General features: G+C 39.6%; 1 protein-coding gene across 1 annotated transcript in view; it reads left to right on the top strand.

Moving 5' to 3' along the window:
* Positions 1-18,677, top strand: part of nav3 (neuron navigator 3) — a 164,713-nt gene that overhangs the window by 89,421 nt on the left and 56,615 nt on the right. Inside the window, exons 7-10 of the mRNA XM_073867495.1 lie at positions 399-550; positions 5,333-6,353; positions 9,779-9,891; positions 17,470-17,578. Of these exons, the coding sequence (XP_073723596.1) occupies positions 399-550; positions 5,333-6,353; positions 9,779-9,891; positions 17,470-17,578 (1,395 nt within the window). The remainder of the gene's footprint in view (positions 1-398; positions 551-5,332; positions 6,354-9,778; positions 9,892-17,469; positions 17,579-18,677) is intronic.

Below are 18,677 nucleotides of genomic sequence, written 5' to 3'. Positions count from 1 at the left end.
CTCGTTTGGGATCGTTTATAGTCCTTTGAAACTCCATTGAAAAAACGGTTAAGTGTTGAGTTAAGTGTTAAGTGTTGGTGTCTATTATAGTCCATTAAAATGAGAAAAATCCTGCAATGTTTTCCTCAAAATACATAATTTCTCATTGTATATATATACATATATATGAGACAATTCTACTATTTAAATGACTGGATTGCACATAGCTATTTACTGACAGTCCTGTCCCCCCACTTTTAAGGTGCCAGCTATGCCCCTGGTTGTGTGTGTTTACTACCATAGTAAACCCTGACATCACCTACACTGTGGGGAACAGCTCGTACGAAGAAAACATCTTAATAAACAAATTAAATAACGTTTTAATAACATCACGTCCAAATTGTCTTTATGTTTTCCAGGTTACCAGGCCCCTCGAGAGTCCCCGCTGCAGGCAGCGGCAGTAGCAGCAGTAGTAAAGCCAACGCTTCCTCAAACCTTAACCGAAGGAGCCAGAGCTTTAACAGCATCGACAAGAGCAAACCACTCCAGTATGCCAGCGGCAATGACAGAGGTGAGTTTAAGGTGACGTTTTTTAACACTGGTGATATATTTAATGGGTCAGATAGGTTGTTATCCACTAGATGGAGCCACTTTTCAAGGGAACAAAAGAGCTGTTTGCACACGGCTAGATTCCTTGAGACGATTCCCCTATAAAAAGCATCTTTGAATACATCTAGAAAAACATGAACATTTAGTATAATATTGTGCTGTGGTTCCTCCCTGCTGTGATGCTCACATCTGAAAAGGTTTTTCAGATGCGTTTTTCATGTTTATAGACGACATTTAAGTTATATTTCTGCAGAGTCCCCATAACCAGCCTATTCAGATTTCACTTTAAATTTCATCTTCCTGTCGAAGCCGGACCATCATTTATAGCAGGGTTCACCACATGGCTGTTTAACCACCGGTGTGTAAATCTTCACTGGCTAGGTTGGTTACTTCATAAATCTGTGCTGGACTTGATATAGTGTGCTGATAGAAGTCGGGTTGCTAGTTCAAAAAAGCGTGACCCCTCTTTTGCCTTTCATTCACCCAGTGCATTAAGATCCACATGCAACCAAATGAGTGCTTTTACAGGCTGTTTGTTTTGGCTCCACCACAGCCCAGTTAGATTTATACCGGTCTTCACCGGTCCCTGTTTCATGTTAACACATATGGCGGTTCCCAGACACCAGTAATGAAGGGGGCAGTCTAGCACATGCAAAGCCAGACAGAGGGTCTCACATCACAGATGGAGCTTTTAATGAAGCAGAGAATCCTAATAGGGGACATCTCTCTCTGCCTTTTGGATTGGGTTTGACATTGTTTACAACATTGATTTACAGTGCTGTAAGTCAATACCTTTGTAGATGAGAAAAGCAAACTACTGTAGCATCTGCCCTTTTTCCTCTCATCGTTTTACTTTGTCCAAGATGTCAGACTGAAGAAATCAGGGGAGGGGTGGCTGTAAAAGTATGTGGCTTACCTAGATAGGATTTTAAAGGGATGGTTTACCCAAAAATTAAAATTATGTCATTATTCAGTCACCCTCATGTTGTTTAAAACCTGTATGAGTTTCTTCTTTCTGTTGAACACTAAAGAAGATATTTGACGAATAATGGTAAGCTCACAGTTGGGTACCCATTGAGTACCATAGTACCTGTTTGTCTTACTATGAAAGTCAGTGGGTGTTCAGCAGACGAAAGAAACACATACAGGTTAAAAACAACACGATGGTAAGTGATGGCATAATTTTTTATTTTTGGGTGAACTATCCCTTTAAGGGGCAGATTCCCGGACAGGGCTTATCCTAGTCCCAGACTAAAATGCATGTTTGACCTGCCTTAATTTTAAAACACTTTGTACTGACATATCTTAATATACTGTGTCACGACTACTTGGCTCACAGCAGCAATGACATAGAGGAGACCACAACAACTGTTCAGTTAAATCAAAAGTAATTTATTAAATCATTCAATTTGTTAATAAAAGCATAAGTTAAATCAATAAATGTATCAAGTCGGTAAATGTAAGAAAAGATAAGACTAATCAAGAGTGTAATGCAAATCAGTAAAGTGTGGAATATGTGTTGTGCCAAAAGACAAAAATTAAAGAAGTATGAGCATTTTTCATGATTTTCACAAAAGTTTAATACCTTCCAGAAAATGTTCTTCTTTAAATATATAAACAAACAATATATCAGATGTAAGAACAGACCCTCTGCTTTCAAACAAAAAAAACCCGTTTCATCCTACCTTCATTAGTTCTCTTGTAATAACCTCTCAAAAATGGGTAGTTTTCTTCAAAAAAACCCAATTTTGAGCAAAAAGCTGAGATAATTCCATTTTTTCGAAAGAATTTTGATAGAGATAAGATGCATAGCGATCTTTAAAACATACACGGAGTTCTTTCTCTTTCATGTGAGGCGCTACTTCTGGGTTGTATAAGTTGCAGATAATAGCGGTATTGCGGAAAGACGGAAAATCTGGTCATTGGCGGGGAAGCGTTTTCTCTTAATTGACGAGATATCTCGTCAATGGCGGTGAAAGAGTTAATAGACTGCCGCACCGCAGAGATTGCATATTTTTGTAGGGTAGTGGGATACTGGTTCTCTCACTAAAAAGCCCATTCATTTTTCCAATAGACTTTTGAATTATTGCAAAAAACACTCTGTGTTTAACAAAAGTTTAACGAAAAGTTTTGTCCAACAACACAAATCAACACAACTTTTATTAATTTTGAAGTCTAAATTGATTTTTTTTTTCTAGTGAACACATTTAGGCCATAAAAGTTGTGTTCATCTGTGAAGATTAAGTTGTTGGACAAAACGTGTAAGTGTCATAAACTTTTTAAACACAGAGCTTATTTTTTGTGATAATCCAAAAGTCTATGGGAAAAGTAAAAGGGCTTTTTAGTGAGGAAACCAGTGTTCCACAAACTTCCGGGGTTGGCTTGCAAAAATACGTCATCCCTGTGGAACTCTATAGACCATCATTATTTTTAGCTTGTCAACTAATATGTGTATGTTGTAGCACACTTTTATTTTTCAGTGTAGTACCTTATTCTCTGCAATGGTTTCTGTGACTTCTGTTGCATTGGTCTTTGCCAAAAACATTAAAGAGGGCTTTGCATTAGGTGTTTTCGACTTTTATAATCTCTATTGTGGTACTTTGACGTCAATTAGTCTGCACAGTGCCATGACAATTGTTATGCTGCCTTACAAGACAGCTATGTAGACAGTAGCAAGGCAACACGCAGTGAATCAGCATGTTTGCTAACTAAAGCTTAGTCCAGGAAGATTTCAAAAGGATTCGTGGACAGTTCCTAGATCATTTTAAGGAAGATCAGTGCTATTTGATGCTCTGTATGCTTTTGAATCTTTCTTGCGGTACTTTGATGTAATTCGCCAATTGGTATGCACAGTGCCAAATGAAGATAAAAGCATTTAATGTTGTCTTACAATATAACAATGTTTAGCCATGGTGCTGTTAACACTTAGACAAACATATAGACAAAATCTGATCTGGACTGAATCGACTCTGAGATTCAATGACACTTGTTATGCTGCCTTATAAGGCAGCTATGTAGACATTAGTCAGCAAGGTAACACGCAGCGAATCAGCATGTTTGCTTACTATACTGTAGCTCAGTTCAGGAAGCTTTCAAAGGATTTCCTAGATCAATTTAAAGAAGATCTGTGCTATTTGATGCTATGTATGGTAGAGAGCTCGGGGAACTTCACGTTGTCGAAGCACAATATAGAGGAATAGAAAATGTCTATTCTGGATTAGACATTAGCGGATTGAGATTAGAAGTCTTCCGTCATCTTATCGCTGTCATCTGTTAACGTGTTTGTTTTGATTACTACGTGGAATTCTAAGACTTGAGTGACATTTCACTTTGAACGAATAAAGCGGTGAGGAGAAAAAAGATGTGTAGCTATGGAAACCGCAATTCATTGGTCTGGTGAGGCTGTTATTTAGTATGCTGTTATCTCCAAAGACAAGGTTAATTTAGCTGACACATGCGCTGAAGCCCGATCCACACAAAACTCATTCATAGTCCAATCACAGTTCCCTCTACAAGGTTTTCAATAGAACCAAATGAAGTTCCATCTCCGCCTCTATTCTTTTGTGCTCTTTTTGTACAATTTTTCAAAGGCTTTGATATCTTTAGGTGGATATCAAAGTTAGAGACAAGCTGTGAGATTTTAAAGGTTTTTCTTCTGTATTTTGTAAATGGGTAAATCAATAAAAAAGGGTTCCCTGTATGCATGTGTGATAAATATGATTTATAGTTTAAATGAACAAGCACTTTATATTGTTTTTATTGAAATTCATCTTTATTGGTATCATACAGTATTGCAGTGTAAAGATGGGAATATTATGCCACTTTGATTTATAAACAGTACCATGGTACTTTATGGTTATTATTTTCATAAGTCATTGTATTAACATATTTTACGAGATTGCTAATTTGTATAAAATTGTACAAAGTAAATTGTGCAAAAACGTACAATTATCATAAAAATAAACAATAACGAAACCTCACCCCTAACCCCAACGTCACAGGGGTCAAAGTAAATCTACCAAAAATGTATGCATATGGTCGTACAAATTAATAGCAATTAGCCACCTCGTAAAATGCGTATGAATTGCTATGAGATAGCATTGACTATTCCACACTCTTAAGAAATGCTGGGTTGTTTTTAACCCAAGGCTGGGTAAATATTGGCCAGAACACATGTTGGGTTATAAATAAACCTGTGTTTTGTTGATGTTACCCAACCAAGGGTTTAGAATTTGTTTAGCATTGTTTAACCCATCATGTATTCTGTCCAAGATTAAAAACAACCCACCATGGCATTATGTACGGTTTCCTTATTCATATACCAAGATACTATACAGTACTTGGATCCTAAAATACAACAAGATTTTCATATTGTAATGTCCAAAATCATGGTTATAACTTCTTTTTTTTAATCCCATAAATTAGAATCATTTAACTCAATTATTACTTGTTTGCCGTGACAGTGAACTTGCTCTGTATATGAGGCAATAACACAATATCAGATGTATAAATTACAACAAAATCAATGTAGGAGCCATTTTTTTGCAGAGTAAATATTGGGATAGAGGGCTATCAATTACAAAATACCTTCCCATCCCACAATCCTTTTCATCTTGTCAATACTTGATCATTGCTATAGATATACAGCATTTCTTTTTAGCAATACACACTTCTTGTTGCTTTAGGGTGTTGTTATATCAATCTAACAAATGTGTTTGCTGTTTGGTCTGTTTCCATGGCACAGAGTCGGTGAAAGGCATCCCTCTGCCAGGCAGTATGAACGGCAGTGGCTCGGTGCCCTCCAGCACCAGCGGGCAGCAGCTGGCCTCTGCTTTGCCCTCTCCCACTGCTGGAAAAACCTGGCGTAGCAAGTCCATGAACATGAAGCATAGTGCCACATCGTCCATGCTGGCCAGCCCTACTGCCTCCCCCACCCCTCCTTCCTCATCCGATCGCCTCCGACCCCCCATCACAGACGCCTCTAAATCAGCCCCTGGCAACCAGCGTTCTATGCTGGAGAAGTTTCGCCTCATCAACCCTCGCTCCGCATCCAGAACCTCGCCCTCGGTGGCCGAGATGGCTCTACAGGAGGAGGACGACCTGTCGGAGTGTGGAGATGAGGGCATGTGCAGTCCTACGCCACCCTGTGGGATCGCAAAACAGCAGGGAAAGACGTCCATGCCCTCCCTTGTGTCCCAGAACAAGAACGTAGCCACCGCGAACAACTGCAAGAACTATAACAATAAGTCCTTGCCACAGCCCAAAGACAAAGAGGAGAAAAGCAAGACTAAGAGCAAAGCCAGCACACCACCCAAAGAGGAGCCCGTAATAGTGGAACCTACGAAGAAGGTCTCCAAGATTGCCAGCCTCATCCCCAAAGGAAACAAAACCTCAGTAAAGAAAGAAAGTGCTATACCCGCATCCAGTGGCATTCCCAAGCCTGGCTTGAAGGCTCCAACCGCGACAACCAAACCAGCCGGGACACAACCAAGTGTACCTGCTGCTAGTGTACCCACAACCGGTGGGGATAAGGCCAAACTTAGCAAAAGCGGTCAGTCTATGTATATGCAGAGATCTTTGGGGGGGTTAGAAAATCGTAAGACCAGCATGGTGTCATCAACCAGTACTTCAGCACTTTCTGGAACCGCTGTTTCTCATGGACTAGGTGGAGGTGGCGTCCCGGGCGGTAATGGAGCAGTGCAACTGCCCCAGCAGCAACAGCACAACCATCCCAACACAGCAACAGTCGCCCCCTTCATGTATAGGTGAGTGATTCACAAATGCAAGTTATGTAAAACAAAAATGGTTGTTCTTTGCATGGTTGATAGAAAGATTTTTTGGAAAGGGTGTAGCTTTAAAAGTTGGTTTAGGGGGCAAAACTGAACTTGACATTCAGTAATGTAGTATTACAAAAAACACAATCTAAAAAAAAAAAAAGCCAGCAGTGTATACAACCTCCAGACAAGACCTAAGGTCTCATGTCCCATTGCGCGTGTCTTGTTAAATCTGCAGGGGTGATGTCAGCACAGTTGAATCTCTCTTCATAAATACGGTCCATACAAAAATCCAGTTGAGATCAGATGCACCAAAATCTCATACAAGTCTCTTTGCTCTCATACACAGGCTGACAAAGAATATTTAGCAGAGACAAATCTAGGAGATTTAGTGCTTAAAATTAACAGAAAGTTCACCAAGAGAGTTTTTAGATACACAAACACCGCCTACTGATCATCTGTCCTTTACTTCACCCATATAGTCTGGTAGCGCATTGTGGGAAAATCAACAGGCAAATGTCTCATCGCGGTTATATTAATAGTCTGAGGGGGATCTGCCGAACCGTTTGCCAAGCCGCGTACGCCTCGTTTGAGGGGTGTGGCCTGCTTTGGTCCTCACTGAGAGGCTGATGATGTCACAAATGATGACTAATGATGCTAAGTGGTTTTGAATGGGGGATGAAAAGTGAAAAGAAAAGGGCAATAATAGATTGAAAGGTTGAAGGCAAGCTTAATAAATAGGCAGTAAAATGCAGATGCAATGAACAAAATAAATGGAGAATTTGGCATAGGGCACGTTCAGAAATAGGTTTAATCCTTCGCAAGAATAAAAATCTCTTAATCCTATGACCTCTGTCTGGATTCATGTCTGCTCAACTGAACCTTAAAAGGAGAGTCTATCCAAAAATACGTCTTTGTGCCATACTGTATGTGAAACCTGACTGATTACTGTAAACCTTTGTTGGAAGCTACAATATGGAAAGATCTTTTTGTGTTTTCCACAAAGCTGAGAGATATTTCTTTTATTAAGGCACAGCCACACACACCCTTACCGGTCTGCCACAGGTTCATTATTCTCTGGAAGATGATGGCGTTCTGTTAAGCTGTGTTTGGCATTCACAGTCTTATAAGGATTATAACACAAAAGCTTTATGGAATTTCAGGCTTGAGCTGTTATCATTTTCCACTCCACCGGTACTGATCTTTCTTGGAAAGCTTTTCTTGACACGGTAAAACCCACAGGACTACGATGGCTCTCTATATTGCAGGGAGATGATGCACTGCATTTTGATAAGGTTAAAAGTGCTTTTTTAAACCATACCTAGGATCCAAAATGAACCCTGACGAAGGCCAAAATATCACTTAATAAATGAGAAAAAAGTTGATTGATGTTTTTTGATTTTCTTGTAATGGTTAGCATTAAAGAATCTTTAAAGTCGCCATGAAACGAAAGTATTGATCACCTAATGTTACACCTTGGTGACGTATATCGAGTGAAACCGGCTTCTGAAGTTAAATAAGGCAGGGTTGGGTTTGAATTCGTCCATTGAGATCTGATTGGATCGTTTGAAGTTAGGTCATGTTGCTAATTGCTAATAGCTGTGATCTTCTCTCGGGACCCCGCCCACCTGCCATACCATATGACCGGAAGTAAAGAGAGATCGTTTTGAGGAGGGGATGAGATTTGCATTTTATATTTAAGATTATGAGGGTACATTATTTTTTTTTTTTAATAATGAAGCTCACAGATAAGTCATTTGTAAAAAAAAAATGCCACAATATACCAAAACAAATACAGTTTTTCATTTTATTTTCATGGCGACTTTAAAATAAACATTATATACAGTATATACAAAATATAAACAATATGTTTACTAGAGAATAGAAATTTGGATAAACAATACTGTATATTACCCTGCCTGTGAAATCCAGTTTAAAGTCTTATACGTCTAATCTAATGATGAGATTATGAGTATCAAAGTGTGATTTCAATCACTGATTTCACATTGATTTGAATCTTTGACAAAATTAAAAGATAAATATACATTCTTGTGGAGGATACATTCTTATACGTTATAAAAGGTAGGCATGACCTGTTGTTAAATCTGTCGCTTTTTTATACAACTCCATTGGAAAATAACTTCATTCAGCTCACCCAGCCTTAGGGGGCATACACACCAAAGCTTTTTTACGCCGACTGGCAGCTTTTATTCAGCCGACTGCCAGCTTTCTTCAGCTGAGCGCTTTGGTTGCTGTGATACCCCTTTAAGGTAGCGTGTACACCAAAGCTTTTACGCCCAGGGCCAGCGTATGTTTTTAATTGTTTCCAATAGAAGCATTCCACTTTTCAAAAAAGCCAGCAGCTAGCTATTTTTATTCCACACTGAAAGCCGGCACTCGACGTTTTTTTCTGTGCTCAGCGCCGAGAGTTTCAAAATATTCAACTTTGGGTGAAAAGCTCAGCTCGTCAATGTCAATTTCACACGGCCGTTCAATCACAGCGGAGGAGGGGGCGGGACAAACATCACAACAGTAAAGTATTAAACAGTAAAGAAATAAAGCTGCTGGTCGGCGAACGCTGGGCGTTTTATACTTGAGCTGTGAGCCAGTTGGTTGTTGTGATACTTGTCCCGCCCCTCCTCCACTGTGACTGGACGGTCGTGTGGGAGCTTTTCACCCAAAGTTGAATCTCTTTCAACTCTCGATGCTCAGCGCCGAGCACGGAAAAACCGCAGAGCGCCGGTTTTCATCACGAAAAAAAATGCTAGCTGCTGGCTTATTTGAAAACGCAGAGCTTCCATTGGAAACAATTGAAAACATGTGCCGGCCGCAGACGTAAAAGCTTTGGTGTGCATGCCCCCTAAAGGTAGCTGATAGTTTAAGCGCCTCTTCTGCATCATTCGTTTATTTGTATTCACAGAGTATGTATGGATTGTGAGTGTGATGTCCGAGGTAATGCAGTGCATCTCAATGGCATGAATGTGGAACACAGTAAAACAACTGAAATATTCGGCTAGTGAACTGAATGTGTGTCTGGGTGCGAGAGAAAATAAATAGCTTAGATGCAAAATTCTCTAAGTGACACGTTTTCTTAAAAAAAAAAGCATCTTAATGGGTGCAGGTGTCCAGAGATGGGTTTGTTGTTTACAAATTATCTTTTTGTTTTTAGTCATGAGGAGGCAAAAATATGACTTTTTAAGTCAAACATATTGTGAGTTTGTCGGGCTACTTTATGTTGTATTTATTGGGTGTCAAATATCTTTAAATTACAGAAAAAATACAAACTTACATTTAGATCAAACTAAAACTAAAAACTAGCACAGCTATGCAGGAAATCAATTGCTTGAGACAACAAACTTGACAAAAAAATGAATTGTAAAAAGTAACATAAATACATGTTCGTGTTCTTCACTCAGGACCTACTCAGAAAATGATTGCACCACTGTGGTCCCCCCTGAACCGTGTCTCAGTCCCACAAAAGATCTGGTCTACAGCAAGACTGCCAAACAGTGCCTGGAAGAGATCTCAGGTAGGACGAGTCCCAACAAATATGCATCTTCACACTATCATACTAACAAAAGCCTCACATACACACACATACACAAAAAAATAAAACACAGGCAAAGGTTCGCTCTGCAGGCCTTTAGTTCCACGTTGCTATCACAGCAAGAAAAGGTCAGAACTGACAGGTGGACAAAGGCTGGCTTGTTTGTGGAGGCCAAGCTGCAGAATGTGTTGTTTACCCGTGCTTGTGTGTTATACTGCATGTGTGACCGTGATGTGACAGCTGATAGCTGAAGATTGGTGCCTGGGGCTCAGGCACTGCTCTTGCACGTATCTTAATAGCATGCTGAAAACAAGCTCTGAGAAATAAATGCAAATAGCTCTATTGCTGCATTTACACACATTTGCACTGCCGAGAGAAATATTTTATTACTTATAAGTTGCTCTTTGAAATTGCATTGGGTGAATAAAAATGGAAACAATGAGACAATTGTTAAAATATATTAGGAAAGTGACGATATTAAAACGACTTAAAAATATAATTCAAAGAATGAAAACAGATCAGAGGCACCGTTCACTTCCATAGTATTAATTTCCCTCCTATGGAAGTCATTGGTGCCTCTGATTTGTTTGGTTGCAAACATTCTTTAAAATATTATAAATATATTCTAAAATATTTAAAATATAAAACTATCCCTTTAAGCAAAAAATGTAATTTGTTTTGCATTTAATCTGATTGAAATCTAGGAGAATTAATTCAGACATAAAGAGATGCTGGTTTATTTGCTCTGTTTCTTTTTGCACATTCGCCTGCATTCTATTCTATATGTGATGAGATTCAGTTGTTTATTGTGGATCACTGCGGATGCATTTTGTTTTTTTAATTAAACATAAAAGAACCCACCCAGCTCATTCTTCAAACCAGCGTCTTCTTTAATGAGACACAAATTAGTGTCTTAAATGCACAACTGGAATGTCAAATTCGAATGAGTAAACCACACACAAACACACAGCGGTCAGCATTTGACGGTCAGTGAGAATGCACACCTGCTGTGAGGATGCTGTTTGCAAGCGGATGCTGAATTATGAGTCATAGGCAAACACTGCAGGTTTTTGCACAATACTATGACTTAAGAAAGACTTAAACTGTTGTGCAATTGTATTTATATCAGAAATAATTAAAAGTGGTTGAGCTATATTATAATGTTTGAGTTATGTTAATGATATTATATGAGTTTTTTAAAGGGGCCATGGCATGGCCTTTTTCCATGTTTAAGTGCTATCATTGGGTCCCCAGTGCTTCTACCAAGCTAGAAAATGTGAAAAAGATCAACCCACTAACTTAGTTTTGGTAACCATTCTCTACAAGCACATGAAAAAATAGGTTGTTGAAATTTGGCTCTTTTTATGATGTCATAAAGAGCTCTTATTATAATAATACCACCCCTTAATCTCCACTATCCAACCACAGCACTGACATTTAGTGCAGAGAAAAGCACAATTGAGTTTTAATTGCAACAAACCACCATCATTGTGATCAGTGTTTGAATTTCATCAGCTCATTTGCATTTTAAAGGACACACCCAAAACGACACATTTTTGCACACACCTACAAAGTAGCAATTTTAACATGCTATAATAAATTATTTATATGGTATTTTGAGCTAAAACTTCACATATGTGCTCTGGGGACACCAAAGATTTATTTGACATCTTAAAACATGGTCCCTTGTGCCATGGCCCCTTTAATAAGAACACAAAAATGTTAGCAACAAAGATGAAACTTGCACATTAGACATGTATGGCCATCTGTGCTCAAGTTTGTTACCAAATAATTTGACTCAAATAGTCAAATGATACCTTTTCATATCAATAACCATGTTATTTATTTTTGTTATTTCTGTTAGAGAATTTTTGGAGAAACATCTAAGACATTTATTTTGATCATAACACATAGTCCATGTTCACATTGGCTACTTATAGATGTTAACCTCAGTAGTCTTCCTGTGGCAGTGCATTGTGGGTTACACCCAGCTGTTAAATTCATTCCACTTATTCCACTACACACAAGAACGTCATCTCTGAATGCACCTGTTTTGTCTTTGCATGTTTAGATGGCCGAGTGGGTTTATGGCAATGCAGAAAGCATTTTTTTGGCAATATTTGGTACATTATTAATAAAAAATGGTGTATTTGAATGGTAATGTGCTTACAGTAATAAGCATACGGTTTAGGTTCTGAAATCTGACATGACTTGGTCAAAAGTCATGTTGTTAATATGGCTTATTGCTGGTCAACATATGTAATATTTAAATAAAATGTGTTTTATTTATTTAAATTATGCAGTAGTCATCAAACATAAAGATCATAACATACTCACAGTGCGGCATTTGGACTTTGCAAAGGTGGCGAGAACTCACAACAATAGAAGCTACAATTTAATCTTATGCTATTGCCACGACACAAACACACACACACATACACACATACCTGTATTGCTCTGAAGGTGTGTAGCCAACAGCAACAGCTATCACTGCAGTAAAGAGAGAGAGAGAGCGAGAGAGAGAGAGAGAGAGAGCACAAGAAAGAGAAAGACAAATAAAGGGAATAAAACAGCGATCGACGTGTTAACAGGAGCAGGCGGACCCTGAGCATCTCTACACGCAAATATCTCTCTCTCTTTCCGCCGTCCCTCAGAGCTTAACCACATGCGTTCGCTCCAGCCAGTAATTAATAGTGTGTGTGAAGAGTCCTCGGTCGCTGGGAGAGAAACAGAAGGAAGAGGAGATGCCGTGAAGGATTTTAGTTAAAATGTAATCTGGTGCTGATCGGCTCCCTGCGCATCCCGTGCTGCATTGAAGGAAGAGAAAAACCTAGGAAGAGCATGATCTCAGCGTGCGCACCTGCATGCTGCTTATTGGCTGCGGTGAGCATGCATGCGTGTGGGCAGGATGGTATTTGATGCTCCCTGGTGTAAGGGGCAGTTTCGCGGGCTGAGCCAATCGACGTCTTAGGCTGTGCAGCCACCTGAAGCTGCCTGATCGAATTCTCTTGCACACACACACACATCATGTGAGGATAACTGCGAGGGAGTCTGAACTTTAAGAAAAAGTATCAAAACCAGGGACTCATCAAGAACAACCGACAGCATGAAGCGAGGAGCCGACTTTTCGGTCTACCAGGGTGGCAGCCCACCACACAAGACGCCACAACCGGTCCCGGACAACCTGAACCTCCGTAAGCAGCGTTCCCTCGGCAACCTCGTGCTTCTAAGCGATGGGGAGCAAAGGGATTACACCTTCGAGATGGATGACCCAACTTCGTCAACCTCAGGGGCATCGTCATCATCACCTTCACCCCAGCATGCCAGAGGCGGCGCCCGGCGACACCCAGAAAGCAGTACGCGAGCACGTTCGCTCTCTCTGTCCCTCACCAAAATGCTCTCTCAATCCGAGCACTCCCTAATACCCGTTCCCTGGGGCCGTAAATCTAGTCGGATGGCGCCCGCTCACCGGCACCTGCGGCCAGAGGTGATGGGCGAGGGGGGCGGCGGAAGGAGATCAGAAGAGGACACACGGGCAGGGTCAGCGAGCACAGGAGGAGACTGGGGAGAAGAACTTGAGAGTGCCAGAGAGGAGCAGGCACAGTTGGATAAAGAGGTTATACTGACAATGCTCGGAGACCTGGAGCAGGTTTTGAAACCCCAGAAATGCCGTAAGTGCAGTGCCACACTCAAATTCAACATTTAGTGCTAAGACCTAGCTGGTTGCTTTGGAATTTGTTAGTTTTGTAAGTGCATTTGGAGTCAAGCATGTAACTGCATCTGAAACATCTCTGGAGGGTGTCTGGGTGAATTATGATTCTCTAGTTGTGGAATAGGAGAACATTTAGAAGCCAGATTCACCTGCCGGCTATGGAAGTGTTGCCATGCTGTCTGCTGCTCTGATCAATAGCTCAATTTGCCCTCCCGTCTGTGTGATCCATGCTTTTATTTCCAGCCTATCCAAAGATAACCACCAGCCATGGGGCTGTATGCACCTGTATTAAAGTAATTCAGTAGTCGGTACTTCATTTTAATGCTCTCTTACCTTCTGCATTTGAGTTAAGGTTACTGATAAATGGAGCTAACAAACATTTCAGAAGAAGCATTTCTGATGCTGTAGAAGAACCATTTGTGGTGCATAAAGAACCTTTAACATCCAAATAACCTTTCTGTTTCACAAAATGTGATTTGTAGTAGAAACTTTTTTAAAAGGTAAAAAAAGTTTTTTTGCATTGGCATTGCTGTGAAGACCCTATTGTAGCACCTTTATTTTTAAGACTGCAAAAGCATAATTTTAGTTAGGGTAATATACATATAGCCATGAATTATGCAAAGCGCAAACCGTACAGATCAACACAGATTCCACTTTAAAGCTCTAGCTTATCACATGGGATGATGAGGTTAAATTTGCAAACTCTCAGCTGTCGTCTGATTTGACAGAGCCAGCGGTGTCCTCGCACCCTTATCCACTGGTGACAGGCTGAAGTGGTTCTTACAAATTTGTGTCTGCACACCCAGAGGCCAAGAAGTGCTGTTATGCTACCCAGAGCCCACTTGGTCATCAAATATGTGACTTGGAGACTCTTGCACACTTTGTGCTGTATGGATTCACTTGCAGAGATAATATAAGTGGACCTGCTGTGGCAATATAAGTGCTGTGTGTATATGTGTTTGTGTGCGCGTGTGTTTTCAGTGGCACTGATTGGTTGAATCTTCCAGTCCATTACAAGCACATAAAGCAAAGCCTTATGGGTATAAGAGGGTCGCAGTGTCTTTGTATGTGTCCTGAAGCAATGCATTCGTGTAATTGGTCTGATACAGGATATCTGTTGGATATGGGAGATATGATGTACTGAAATGTGTCTCACCAGTGCAGTCTGGCTATGAATGGTTGTTCTGGCATGACACTGTCAAGCTAAATGATTGTGTTCTTCTTACGTCTTTAACCCTCTTGAGATCTTCCACTTAGACTCACTTGTGTATTGCGTAACATGGCTGCAGAAGGCGCAATGATATTACGTAGTGCCCGTAAGTAGTCCCCTGATATTGAAAGTTACTAAGGGGACTATTTTCAGCTGCTGCGTAATATCATTGCGCCTCCTGCAGCCATTTTACGGCAGCAACGTCCTTGATTATTACGCCAGAAAGAGAGTATAGTTCCTTGCTATATCTGCCTAGAAAATCGCAACTTTAATTTTCTGTCTGTCTTAGTACACGATGTAACTACAGAAGAGTTAAGTTTTAAAAAGGAAAAGTATTGAAACTCTTTGGTTTTTTTAGTGCGATGCTAATGGTCTAATCAGATTCAATGGATTATGCTAAGCTATGCTAAAAGTGGTACCACCAGACCTGGAGATCGATTGAATGGATTCTAAAACGGTAAAAAATCTAATACTTAACTCTAGGGGAGCTGGAAAATGAGCATTTTTTTTTTTAAGTGGAGTGTCCCTTTAAGTGAGGATACTATATGGTACCCTATAGCTGAAAGGACATTCAAAGTGCCCACACCACTTGCTGGCAATGAAATTGCCCAAGTCTCCAAGATATTCTGATCCCTTCTTCAAAACAAGTCTAAAAAAGGGTAAAAACTGTTAATCCAATAACTTAAAGGTGCACTGTGTAGATTTTAGCGGCATCTAGCGTTGAGGTTGCGATCTGCCAATTGCTCAGTCCACCGCTCACCCCTCCCTTTTGAAGTACATACAAAAGTTACGGTAGCTGCCGTCTGAGACAACGTAGTGACAAAACGCGCTCTGTAGAGCAGTTTGTCTATTTATGGCTAATGTAGAAACATGGCGGCGCAAAATAGCGACTGTAAGGGACCCACATTGTATGTAGATTAAAGGTAATAAAAAACAACATTTCATAATTTAAGATCTTTATACACCAGTGATAATATAGTTATGTATATTATATTGCATTTCTGATCCTTAAAAAAATTTAATCACACAGTACACCTTTAATAGCCCAGTTTATACCTTGTTTCACTAGTCTATGTGTAAAAATGTCAGGCTCTCCTGTTACCAGAACAGATAAAGGTGATTTTCATTATACAGGTTTGACACGATGTGATGTGTCTGACAAGTGTGAAGAGCTGTTAGTAATGCTTCAAGGTGTGAATGCTAATGCGATCCGTGTTATTCTCCTGAAAAACAAACCACCTGGGAAAACACTCTTATATTTATAATACTAATGTCTTAGCTAAATTCTTAGCTGATAATGACCCATCTTAAAATAACATTTAGAAGCTCAAATATGTAAAATCACTATTAGTTTGAGATCAAATCAAAACACAAGTGCTTGATAGATATGATGAACATGAATCAACATTAGTAGCCCATTTATAGTAACTTTAATATTTTAAGTGAACTGCATGTACGTATTAAAGAAATTAATAGGGTCATTTTGATCGCATGAATACCTAGACATGCAATATCATTTGGAGAACAACATAATTAATCAATATATAAGCAACATTTTGTTTTTATTGCTATTTCATAGCTTATTACATTCTAGACATTGGGATGATATGAAGTTGGTACAGCAAGATGAGATTAGAACAAAAAGCATTTGATGTGATGTGGAAACTGTTGAACCCCCTACCGCCATCATCAGCCTGATTTAGTGTCTTTGAGTGTCTTAATGAGTTTAATGCCCTGGAAAACAAGTACTTAATTACATAAGAGCCTCCACAACCTATTTTTCAGTTCCAAGATTCTTGTGGCCCCACCCATGAAACAGATTTAGGTTATACACTGTCAGAAAAATGGTCTCTAGATGTCACTGGGGCAGTACCCTTTCAAAAAGTACACCTAAAGAGGGCATATTAATACCTCAAAGGTACATATTGGTACCAATGGTAACACATATCTTTACCTATGTGGTGTATATTATGACTTTCTTAAACAGGCACTGCCCCAGTGACAGCTTTGGACCACTTTTTGACCATTTTTTTTGACAGTTTACAAGCTCAGTTTCATTTCGAAGGGTGTCCGTCTGCAATTTATTCACTGGTAAACATTTACATCATTTGTGTGCTGCATTATGCATCATATTTAAAGCGCAAGGAAGCTGTATATAAAATATATAGGTTTCATCTTAGCTTTAAAAAACTTTTTAAAGGTTTAAAAGTTGGCAAAAGAATCACGACAGCAGAGTCGCAGAGTTTATTTCAATCCTATCCAGAAGGTGAGGATGAAAATACTCTATATTAGGACATCTCACAGTCCATTCGAATTTGACAGAGCAGATCATGCTCCAGCCAAACTTTAAGCTGGGTTTAAGGGTTGGAATGCGGTGTCATAACGCACGGATTACTCCCTGCTCCGTGGAAAAGTGATGACCGTGTAATCTGTCCCTTTATCCCATCAGCTGCACAGCAAGCTGTAACTTCGGCATCTGAGTTGACATGCAAGAGCAGACATCCTCTGCTTACTAACCGCTAACCGCAGCATGTTTGAATGATTTGCATGTCGAGTCCGTTCTTCCAGACTATGAACTAGCAAGTGACTTGGCGGTGATAACAGGGTCAATAATATGTTTTCTCTTTCAATCCCCCAGGGGAAGATCCAGAGACCAGAAGGATGCGTACGGTGAAGAACATCGCAGATCTAAGACAGAATCTTGAAGAGACCATGTCTAGTTTACGTGGGACGCAAATTAGCCACAGGTGAGCCTGACTGCATCTGTTTAGTCGTAATGCTGCTGGGGACTAGTTAACAACACACAACATACTTTAGTGTGTTGCAGTGCTGGTTATTTTAGCATCAGATGGTTTACAATTAATTACAACTTTCTTTAATAGTAAAAAATTGCTATAAATTATAAAATAAAGTTAAAATAACAAACTCATTTAACTTAAAACAAAATATATTTAAAATAAAGAAAATAAGTTAAGTAAGATATTGTAAATGCTCTGGCAGAAAAAACGTTCACTAGTTCCAAAACAGAAAAAAACAAACAATTTAATTTTAGCTCCCGCAATGAACTTGGCAAAAACAGTGACAGCTGCACTTCTTTTTTTCTTATTTAATTTCTTTAAAGACAACTTACATTGGCATTCACAAATCTGTACCCTCACTTCACCAACATATTTGCAAGCAAAGTTGCGCTCAAGTCACTGTGAAGAAAATTGCTTTAAAACTTTCTTAACTTAATTTACATTCATGCATTTGGCAGACGCTTTTATCCAAAGTGACTTACAGTGCATGCAAGCTATACATTTTATCACTTTTCGTTCACCAGTATTCGACCTCTACTGCTACACGAACACTAATCAGTTATTAAAACCATTTAGCTTCAAAATAATAAACACCTACTGACAAAAATCCACACAGGCACATCCATTATCATGTCCGCACATTTGTCCGGCTCTAGAATGACCTATTTTGCCACTCTCTCTTTATCTCAGTCACAATGTGAATGTAATTTCACAGGAAAATGGTTCAGAGACAGAGTTCTGACATGACAGATGGCTCTCGCTTCTCTCTCTCTCTTACTTTCTCTCTGTCTCTCTCTCACCCATCCTCACGGGGAGCATCTTCCTTGGAAATCAATGCTTGGCTTTTTTCCTGCACATTGCTTCTCACAGGAGCCAAAAAGGTGTTAGACACTTCCTTACACACACACTCCCTCACCATAAAGCTAACCAGTAAAGAGCCAATGAATCAAAAAACTGCAACCTTTTTCATATAGAGTTTATAATGTTCAGATATATATTGTTGACATGCAGTCGTCTGGCTATGCTTGCAATAAATGAAGACGAGGAA

This window comes from Misgurnus anguillicaudatus, chromosome 1 (assembly GCF_027580225.2).
Source record: "Misgurnus anguillicaudatus chromosome 1, ASM2758022v2, whole genome shotgun sequence".
In the NCBI taxonomy this organism is placed as follows: Eukaryota; Metazoa; Chordata; class Actinopteri; order Cypriniformes; family Cobitidae; genus Misgurnus; species Misgurnus anguillicaudatus.
The sequence above is the reverse complement of the archived record's forward strand: the minus strand, read 5'-3'. Positions and strand labels throughout refer to the sequence as shown.